Source organism: Akebia trifoliata, chromosome 16 (assembly GCF_017979445.1).
Source record: "Akebia trifoliata isolate Shusen 1 chromosome 16, ASM1797944v1, whole genome shotgun sequence".
Taxonomy (NCBI): Eukaryota; Viridiplantae; Streptophyta; class Magnoliopsida; order Ranunculales; family Lardizabalaceae; genus Akebia; species Akebia trifoliata.
Window position 1 is genome coordinate 1451259 of NC_141390.1, and position 10212 is coordinate 1461470.

At 38.5% G+C, this 10212-nt stretch overlaps 1 protein-coding gene across 2 annotated transcripts; it reads left to right on the top strand.

Moving 5' to 3' along the window:
• Positions 1–694: 694 nt before the first annotated feature.
• On the top strand, positions 695–8334 carry LOC147382179 (syntaxin-43-like). Of its 2 annotated transcripts, none has more exons than XM_086428908.1 (5): positions 695–783; positions 6998–7072; positions 7241–7318; positions 7507–7572; positions 7649–8332. In XM_086428908.1, exons 1-4 carry the CDS (start codon positions 766–768, stop codon positions 7570–7572), a joined length of 237 nt encoding a protein of 78 aa, XP_086285034.1. In that variant the 5' UTR covers positions 695–765; the 3' UTR covers positions 7649–8332. The 2 variants fall into 2 exon arrangements, 1 of the variants encoding a protein (XP_086285034.1); XR_015173854.1 differs by having other exon boundaries at positions 704–1067; positions 7649–8334.
• The last annotated feature ends 1878 nt before the right edge of the window (positions 8335–10212 follow it).

A 10212-nucleotide genomic window follows, 5' to 3' on the forward strand; every position in this document is an offset into this window, starting at 1 on the left:
ACCGTAGAGATCATCCTCACCAAAAATCAGCCCATTCCAAAACCTCTAACCCATGTTTTGAAAAATGTTTTGCCAAAATGTTTGTCAAAATGTTTGTTGCTGAACATTTCCGATATATATATATGATTAGAATCCGTGTACACACATATCTACTCATATATTTACAAAGTATTTTGTCCTATGTCGACTAAAAGTTTCTAATTGAACTAATATTTGGTGAGGATGATCTCTATGATGAGGAGATCATCCCCACCAAAAATCAGCTAATTCTAAAACTTCTAACCTCATATTTATGAGTTGAAGAATCGTGGACTGTCCAGTTTTTGTAAATCACTTTTGACGAGGTTAAAAATTTCGGATTAAGCTGATTTTTGGTGAGGATGATCTCCTCATCATAGAGATCATCCTCACCAAAATCAGCTCAATCCAAAACTTTTAGCCACTAGGATAAAACATATTGTAGTTATATGAGTATATATATATATATAGGGTCGCGTTCCACTACCAAACTCTCAAACCAACATCCACACAAATGTTTTCAAATGTTAGATAAATATGGATCTAGTGAAATCCGACGATAAAACACATTTAAATAGCATGTGCTATTTTAATTACTTAAAACTTTCATTAATTAGAAACACCTCCCCGCATCTATAACCCAAATCAAAATAAAAAATCATATTCAAATCAAATTTCTCTCTTACCCATCGTCTTCTCTTCTACAACTCAAACCCTAACCATCTCCATTCACTGAAGACGGCACAGATGAGGCGAAGACACCAAGTAAGAAAAACCCAATCATTATTTCCGCTTCATCTCCATCTTGGGTTGTCTCTTTTATGCTGGTCTTCTTCATCTGAAATAAGAGATTGCAATGTTGAAAATAATCAAGAGAAGATCCATACTTTGTCTTATTGCTGAATTAAGATATTCATACAAGGTTCTTTATAGATCTATAAGAAACAGAAGGAGATGAGTCTAGGTTAAGTTTTGGCCATATGATCACCTGTAATATGATATCGTACTAAGCAAAAATTAGGTCGATTTTGACGAAGTTCAACTCAGAGGTATGATTTTTAGTTGTTTTTTCAACTTTTTCTAGATTATAATTATTCCATCAAATGTTGTTGAGGATGAGAATGGGGTTAAGGGGTTGATCCATTTCAAATGCCTTAAGAGTTGTTTATAAGCTTAATCTCCTTTCCTTCACCAAGAAGATCTATTAACATATTAAATTAAGGATGTTACGTTTATAACCAAAAAGGGGTATCTTTTCCCCCAATTCTGTGAGGTTTTCAAAGCTCTAATATAGCAATGAATCTATGTTTTGTAGTTTCTTGCCACTGACCTTCAGAACCTTTCAATGGAGTTTCGAAAGAAGCAATCTAGTTATTTGATGTTAGGTCCCAATCAGTACAAGCACAACAACACAGAATGTATTCTCTTTGGGTGAGAATGAACCACAAATTTAATAACTTCTAATCTCCCCTTTCTCATTGCCTTTCTTCTTAATTTATACACAATAGAAATAACTGAAATTAAACTAATGGCATCCGAATCTTTAGGAGACTCAGTCACCCACTACACCTGAATTGCAAACGTGCAATGAACTGCAATAAAACCAAAATAAACCAGCAAATACATAAAAAAATAATACTGAAATAAAATAACTACAGTTGAGAAGAAAGGGTAGCAATTTGGGCTTCTAGGTATTAGTGGCTCCTAGGCATCAGTCCATATAAGGGCATCAGTCCATATAACGTGGGTTGGGCCTCAGGGCCCGAGATGATCTCCTGGGCTTATCAATGCCCACCCCAACAAGAGGATGCTTGTCCTCAAGCATCAGATTAGGAAACTAATTGCAAAGTGTATCTGTAGGCTCCCAGGTGGCTTCTTCATGGGGTAGATGCTTCCAGTGTACCAAGCTTTCTTCAATGAAGATGTCTCCACGCTTAACCCATCGGGTATCAAGTATTTGGTGAGGCTCGAGGGCTATTACTCCATCGTCCGTAACTGGAGGTAAGTCAAATAGTGGTTCAGCATGAGTGCCATTATATGGTTTGAGTAAAGAGACATGGAACACAGGGTGAATTCGAGCGGTGGGTGGCAGTTGCAATCTGTATGCGACAGCTCCAATCTTCTCCAAAATATGGTATGGTCCATAATAACGGCTGGATAATTTTTGATGAGCCCGTTTGAAGACCGTTTGTTGGCGATATGGATGGAGCTTTAGTAGGACTTGATCACCAACTCCGAACTGAATATCTCTACGTTTGGAGTAAGCTTGTTGCTTCATTCGGTTCATGGAAAGCTCTAAGTTTGACTTGAGTTGGTGGAGCATATCGTCACGGTGCAGGAGGGTTTGATTAACTTCATGGACTGGTGAAAGACCCTCCGGATAGGCAGGAATGAGTGGTAGTAGACGACCATAAAGAGCTTGATAAGGTGTCATTTTCGTTGAGGCATGGTAGGTGGTATTGTACCAATATTCTGCCCAAGCAAGATAAGTACTCCATTTGTGCGGCCATTGGTGAACGAAGCAACGCAAGTATTGCTCGACGCAGCGGTTAACAACTTCGGTTTGGCCGTCTGTTTGCGGATGGTAAGCTGAACTGAGCATGAGTTTTGATCTAGAGAGTTTGAAGAATTCTTACCAGAATTTGCTTATGAATATTGGGTCGCGATCACTGATGATGGATCGTGGCATTCCATGGAGTTTGACGACGCCTTCAATAAATTTTTCTGCAATAACTTTGGCTGTAAATGGGTGAATTAAGGGAATAAAGTGAGCAAACTTACTTAGCCGATCGACGACCACCAGAATTGAGTTTTTGCCGTGGGAAGTTGGCAGCCCCTCAATGAAGTCTAGAGTGATGTCATCCCAAACCTGTACTGGAATTGGTAGGGGCTGTAGTAATCCCGCTGGTGCCATGGTTTCTGGTTTGATGCGTTGACATACCTCACATTTCTGGACATACTCATGAACATCTTTATGCATCTTCGGCCAATAGAATTGTTGATGCAATCTTTTGTAAGTTCGAAGAATACCTGAGTGCCCCCCAACCTTAGAATCATGAACTTCATATAACAACTTGGCCCTTAAAGATTTATCAGTAGGCACCACGATCTTCCCTTTGTAAAGCAACAAACCATCACGCCAAGTCAAGGAGCCATGATTAGCATCAGCCTTTTGTCCCATAAGCTGTACGTAAGGATCCAATTTAGAAGCTTCTCTGATCTGTGCCCAAATATCTACTTCTGAGAAGTGAAGAGCAGCCAACAATGGACTCTCTTGTCGCCTAGATAAAGCATCTGCTGCTGAGTTTTCCCGACCACGTCAAAAGATGATTTCATAATCATACCCCAATAATTTGGCCACCCATTTTTGCTGCTCTGGAGTTGCAACACGCTGATCTAAAAACAATTTTAGGCTTCGTTGATCGGTTTTGATGTAGAATTTTCGGCCCAGTAAATATGGTCTCCACAATCGTATTGCTTCCACGATAGCTAGCATCTCCTTTGCATAAATTGACCAAATTCGCTTAGTAATTCCCAAGGCTCGACTCATATATGCAATCGGTCTATTTTGTTGAGTTAGGACCGCTCCAATTCCTTCTCCCGACACATCCGTTTCGATGATGAAAGGTTCGGCAAAGTTTGGCATGGCTAGTGTGGGGGTTGATGTCATGGCTTGTTTCAACGCTAAGAAAGCCGCTTCCGCTTCTTCATTCCATTGAAACTTCCCTTTCTTAAGGAGGTTAGTTAATGGTCGAGCCGTTAATCCATAACCTTGAACAAATTTGCGATAGTAGCCAGTTAAGCCTAAGAAACCATGGAGCTCAGTGATGTTGGAGGGTCTTGGCCAAGCAACCATTGCTTCAATTTTCTTTTCATCAACTTTGACTCCTCGATGTGTGATTATGTGGCCCAAATACTCTAACTCTTGCTTGCCAAATGCACACTTGCTCATCTTAACATAGAATTGGTGCTGTCGGAGGATGTTTAATGCAAGCTGGACATGCTCCAAGTGTTGCTTCCATGTGGGACTGTAAATTAGAATGTCATCAAAAAACACCAAGATGAATTTTCGTAGATATGGTCGAAAAATTGAATTCATTACTGCTTGGAAAGTAGATGGCGCGTTGCATAGTCCAAATGGCATAACCAAGTACTCATAGTGGCCATTGTGAGTGCGGAAGGCTGTTTTAGGGATATCGGGGGTGCTAACCCTTATTTGGTGGTATCCTGCCCTAAGGTCTAGCTTAGTAAAAAATGAAGCTCCGTATAACTCATCGAGCATATCATCTACTGTCGGAATAGGGAAATGATCCTTTATGGTGACAGCATTTAATGCTCGATAGTTTGTGCAAAATCTCCATGTTCCATCTTTCTTCTTCACTAGCAATACCGGAGAAGAAAAAGGGCTGGTGCTTGGACGAATCAACCCTGCATTGAGCATGTCTTGAACCTGATTTTCAATCTCGGTCTTTTGGAAATATGCGTATCTATATGGTCTCACATTAATAGCTTCGGTTCCGTTTTTGAGTGGTATTGTGTGATCAATTTCGCGTGCTGGTGGTAATTTGGTGGGCTCGGCAAATACATCCGAATATCCTTCCAACAATGCATGCATATTCGATGGGATTTCCTCATGGTTTTGCTGCCCTTCGAGCTGAAAATACAAAGTAAACACAGCTTGTTTTTGTCGAAATTCCTTAGTAAATCCCTGCAATGTGGTGTCTTGTATTGGTGGAACTTCAATCCCTTGAAGTTTCTTAGGTTGTTGCTCCCAAATGAAGTCCATGGTTAGCTTCTTCCAATCACAAACTATTGAACCCAATGTTTCTAACCACTGAATTCCTAACACCATATCCAAACCATTCAAAGGCAATGAAAAGAAATCAAGTTGGAACTCATTACCTTGAAGATCAACAGTGAGCTTCTCGTATTTCCCTTTACATGATAATCTTTCTCCATTGGCAACTCTGACAGTAAATGGTTCAGTGGGCTTCACGGGCAAATGAAGCATTTCGGCTACTCGATCACTGATGAAGTTATGAGTGTATCCACTATTGATTAAGGTGATTACCTCACAAGCTCCAATAATTGCCTTAATTCGCATTGTTCTCGGTACGGTCCATCCAGTTAGAGCATGTAGAGTGATCTCGGGCTCCTTTATGCTGACATCTTCCTCATTCTCAGGTGTTTCTTTTGCCATGTTCATCCCTCCAATTTCCTCCGACGTTTCATTTTCTTGTATACAACCCTCTAGAATCATCAATTGTGGTGCTTGACACTGATGTCCAAGGGTGAACTTTTCATTGCAATTGAAACATAATCCTTGAGCCCTTCGTTTCTGCATTTCATCCCAAGATAGTCTTTTGATTGTTGCTTGCGTGGAACCCTTGGAAGGATTGGGATTATTTACAGTGACGGAAGCTCGTAAGGCATTTGGTCATGTGAATTGCCTCTGTTTCGAAAGCTGGTCGTTCCTCATTTTTGCCAAGCTAATTGCCTCTTTTAAAGATTGACGCTTAAACATCCTTATTCCATCGACCACCTCTGGTTTCAAGCCTCCCATAAACGTACCCACAAGAGCCTTTTGGGTCCATCCGCGAACCCTGTTCCCAAGCCGTTCAAATTCCCGTTGATAGTCTCGCAATGTTCCCGTTTGTTTAACTCGGGATAGAGCTTCGTCGAAGTCTTCAGAATCAGGTGGTCCAAACCGAGCTCTCACTTCATCTTCGAAGTCTTCCCACAAGATATTCCTCTATTCTTCAACGAGTGCTTTCCGGAACCACTGCCACCATTGATTTGCCTCACCTTCGAGATGAAATGAAGCTAGACGAACCTTTTGATCGTCAGCTATCTCTTGAAACTCGAAGAATTGGTCCACGCGATTGAGCCATTCTGTCGGATCATCTCCACAAAATTTTGGGAAGTCCAACTTCACAATCTTGGAAGAAAATGGCCGAGTGTTATCGTTTGTATTTCGGTTGGTTCGGTTGGCTCCTTCACGTTGATAGTTATTGTGGCTAGGTGATCCTCTGCTTGAAAATAATGCTTCAGATAGTTTTGCAATGGTATCCTCTAATCGTTGGATTTTGTCCGTGATTCTCACCTCCATCCGTTGCATTCCATCTTGAACTCCTCCGAGCCCCTGCTCTAGAAGTTCGATCCATTCCTTGTTTGTCGTCATGAACCTCTGATACCAATGTTAGGTCCCAATCAGTACAAGCACAACAACACAGAATGTATTCTCTTTGGGTGAGAATGAACCACAAATTTAATAACTTCTGATCTCCCCTTTCTCATTGCCTTTCTTCTTAATTTATACACAATAGAAATAACTAAAATTAAACTAATGGCATCCGAATCTTTAGGAGACTCAGTCACCCACTACACCTGAATTGCAAACGTGCAATGAACTGCAATGAAACCAAAATAAACCAGCAAATACATAAAAAAATAATACTGAAATAAAATAACTACAGTTGAGAAGAAAGGGTAGCAATTTGGGCTTCTAGGTATTAGTGGCTCCTGCGCATCAGTCCATATAATGTGGGTTGGGCCTCAGGGCCTGAGATGATCTCCTGGGCTTATCATTTGAAGCATCTCAAATAGAATAAAGAGGTATGGTTGCATATTTTATTTTATATTGTGTAAGTGATAACTTTTATCAGCTAAAGAAAACATAGGGTTAGCCAAACTTACAGGGGACCCATTGAAGATTAGAGATTTGTGGCACATGGTTCGACACCATCACCTCTTGATTTTCCAATCCAAAATTTACTAACAAATTTTCTCCCCCTCTTTGGGTGCTTGAACTTTAATTTTATTCGAATATGCATGGACCTGTCTCGTTCCCTTCTTTTTTCCTTCTTAGTTCCTTAGTAACAAACCTTACCTGATGCTGCATCCAGACATCAAAATCTTAATAGCTCGGGCAGTAGTGGTGTGCTTCTCAAATTTTATTAATTATTGCTCTGTGGTATAGGGTCAAGACAGGGTTGATTTGGAGATCAATTCGTATGGACATAAATCTAAAGTGGATGATGATTTCAGTGATATAGTAAGTTGTTTTCCTTGTCGAATTTAAGTAATTAGTTTCCATAACACATGTAATATTAGTATTCCTAAATGGTGGTCTAAATCATGATTCATCTATAAATACTAGCCTCGTGTTCATGACATATAGTTTTTTGAACTCAAGCTTATTAGATTGTTTTTATCTTTTCAGGATTTTAAAGATAACCAAATGTCAAAGCTAAAGAAAAGTGAGGCATTCATTGCAGAAAGGGAGAGAGATATCAATCAGGTAAATGCAAACATTTCGCAGCCTAATGTTGTTTCCGATTTGAGATCATGCACTCCTCTTTACAACAAATCATGTAAATAAGGTTATGAATTGGTAACCTTACAATACCATGGTAACAAAATCAGACCATTTGTAGATCCATGATAAGCCTTTGTACTATTTACAACGATGTACGTTTGTTTTTGTAGGTGGTAGAATGGGTAAACGAGTTTGCTCTAATCATGAAGGATCTCTCGATACTTGTGATAGACTAGGTTAGCAGATTCCCAACTTTACTAGTTCCATAGGTTTCCTCCAAGGGTGGCTGACTAAATTTATTTCTTCTAACAGGGAATCATTGTTGATCGGATAGATTATGACATTCAGAATGTTGTAGCCACAGTAGAGCAAGGCTTTAAACAATTGGCGAAGGTCCTCTTTCTATCTTGTTCATCTATCTATTTAGTATGTATTGCTCCCGCTTGGGTCATTGTCATTCAAGGTGTGTTGGACTTTTGTTGGCTGAGAGAACGCAAAGGAGAGGAGGAATGGTGAAGTGTGTTACAATGCTTGTTATTATGTGCTTCATAATGCTAGTCCTACTTGTCCTCAAGGAGATATTATTGTGACTTGTGCATGCCGTGATCATGAATGAGATTTTGAATATCTTTCCATGGACAATTTACCTTGCCACTTTTGACGACTTGTTCTTTGGGCACTTCAGTAATGAGGGAACTTTTTGGTGACTACCCCCAGCTAGAATTATTAATAGAGGAGTTGAACACTTCTATTACGAAAGTTGTGGAGGGGGATATAGGGAAGGGTGTTGTAGGTAGCAAGGGACCGGGTTTTAATTTTCTCAAATGAGCTACGTGAAGAGATGGCTTCTCTTCTTATATCAATTCTTTTATACATAGAATTTTTTCCTAAAAAATGAAATGTACCTCATATCAGTACGAAGCCTCATCACATCAACCAGTGAAAGAATATTGTTTGAAAATTGTATATATTGAACAAGTTTGTAGAATAGTAGTTTGGATAAAAAAGGAATTGTGTCCATTTTAGGTTATCGATAGTTGTTTGGGTCATTGTTAGCCTTTGCAACCTTTCTCAACATCATGTATTTGCCAATGCGAAGTAGTCGAAGAAGATATTTGCATACCATTTGATAAATGGTGATTTCAACTTTACAACCATAAATGCCAGAGTGTCAAACTAAATCACTCTAACCAAAAAAATAAAAATAAAAAGATCTAGGGGTATATGAGGTAAGTTACCAAAGGGTTCAAGTTTGGTACCCCTTGTAATGGTATAAGCCTATAAGGGGCCTCAAAAGCATCATTTCATCACACACAAAAAAAAAAAATTATAATTTCTTTTTTAATTTCAAATTCAAGGAAACTGATATTTTATTTATGTAAAACCAACAAGAACAATCAAATCACATCCGACCGAACATGTTTCCAACTTAAAGAATAAATACAAAGTGTACACTAGCGCTATGTTTGGATTGAGAAAAGTAGGGGTTGGCTCAATGATCCTATACATCTCAAACTAACTTACTTAAATTACCCCTAGGCACATGGAACATGTATCAAAGATCTTTGATTTTATCAACCGCATCAGTTTAGTGCATTGCGACTCAAGCTTACTTAAGTTAACCCTAAGATCTATAATTTCATCCACGTTGAAGGTTTTCTCTAATATTTTTCTCAATATAAAAAAATACCCTCTTGTATTTTGAAATTGATAACATGCCCCCCTTGACTTATGTCTTCTACAAGAGACTACCATAAATTACCTAAATGCCATTATTTTAAATCTCTAGCTGATTTTCTCCTCCAAACAAGTAATCTTCAACCTCAGGGTGAAGTTTTTCATTCTTTTCTTCAACTTTAGGTTGAAGCTTAAGAACCCATCTTCTTCAATCTTCGAACCACAACAACAAGATGGAGTTTTGGTGAAGTGGAAGTTCCATGGACTTTTGGGTAGAAAAACCAAGGATTTTTACAAGACATTGAAGACAAGAAAATTGAAGATTCTATCTCCTTCTACCTTCAAACATCTAGAACAAGATATGATTTTTGGTGGAGAATAGATTTCCGTAGAAAAGTAAACGATGTTTTACAATGCATTAAAAAGTAATAGATTGAAGAAGAGGTTGAATAAGTTAAAAATGATGTACCATGATGTGAAAAAAGCCCAAATTTGACAGGCCTGGACTGTCAAATTTCATAAAATTCGACAGACAAAGGGGTCGAATTGGTGTCGAATTTTTCATTGTCAAATTTTTTTTTTCGACGGGCCCAAACTATCAAATTAATGAAGGATGGGAGAAATTCGACAGTACTAAGCCGTCAAATCTGGGAATATTTAGAATTTCGATAGTCTTAGACTGTCAAAATTCAATTTCTAAAATTCATAAGCCTTGGCCCGTCAATTTTTTCTGTCGAATTTTCCAGTTTTCACGTAGTGTACCTTCTTGGTGTTAAGCTTGAAAATGGCATATTTTCTAGGTAAAAAATTAGAAGATTTTGGCTTTAGGTTGAAGACAAGGTCATTTATGTCATCTTCTTTTTGTCTGTGATACAGGACCAAGGTCAAGGGGAATGACATCAGTTTGAAAACATAGGGATTAATATCTAATATTGACAAAAAAGCAAGGACATGCAACTAAGCATTAAGAATCGATTTCACCTTTTGCTATAGAGAATGCAACAAAGCTGCCGACTTTCTCATTCCTTCTTTAGGTAGAGTTATTCTTGAGCATAGGGACCTCCCTCAACGATTGGTAGACTTTTTTTAATTGACAAAAAAAGAAATATATATATATAATGTAATGTTAGGTTCATAGGACGCGTTAATGACATTTATTAAATAGAAATTTATATAATATACAATTCATATAGACCAAA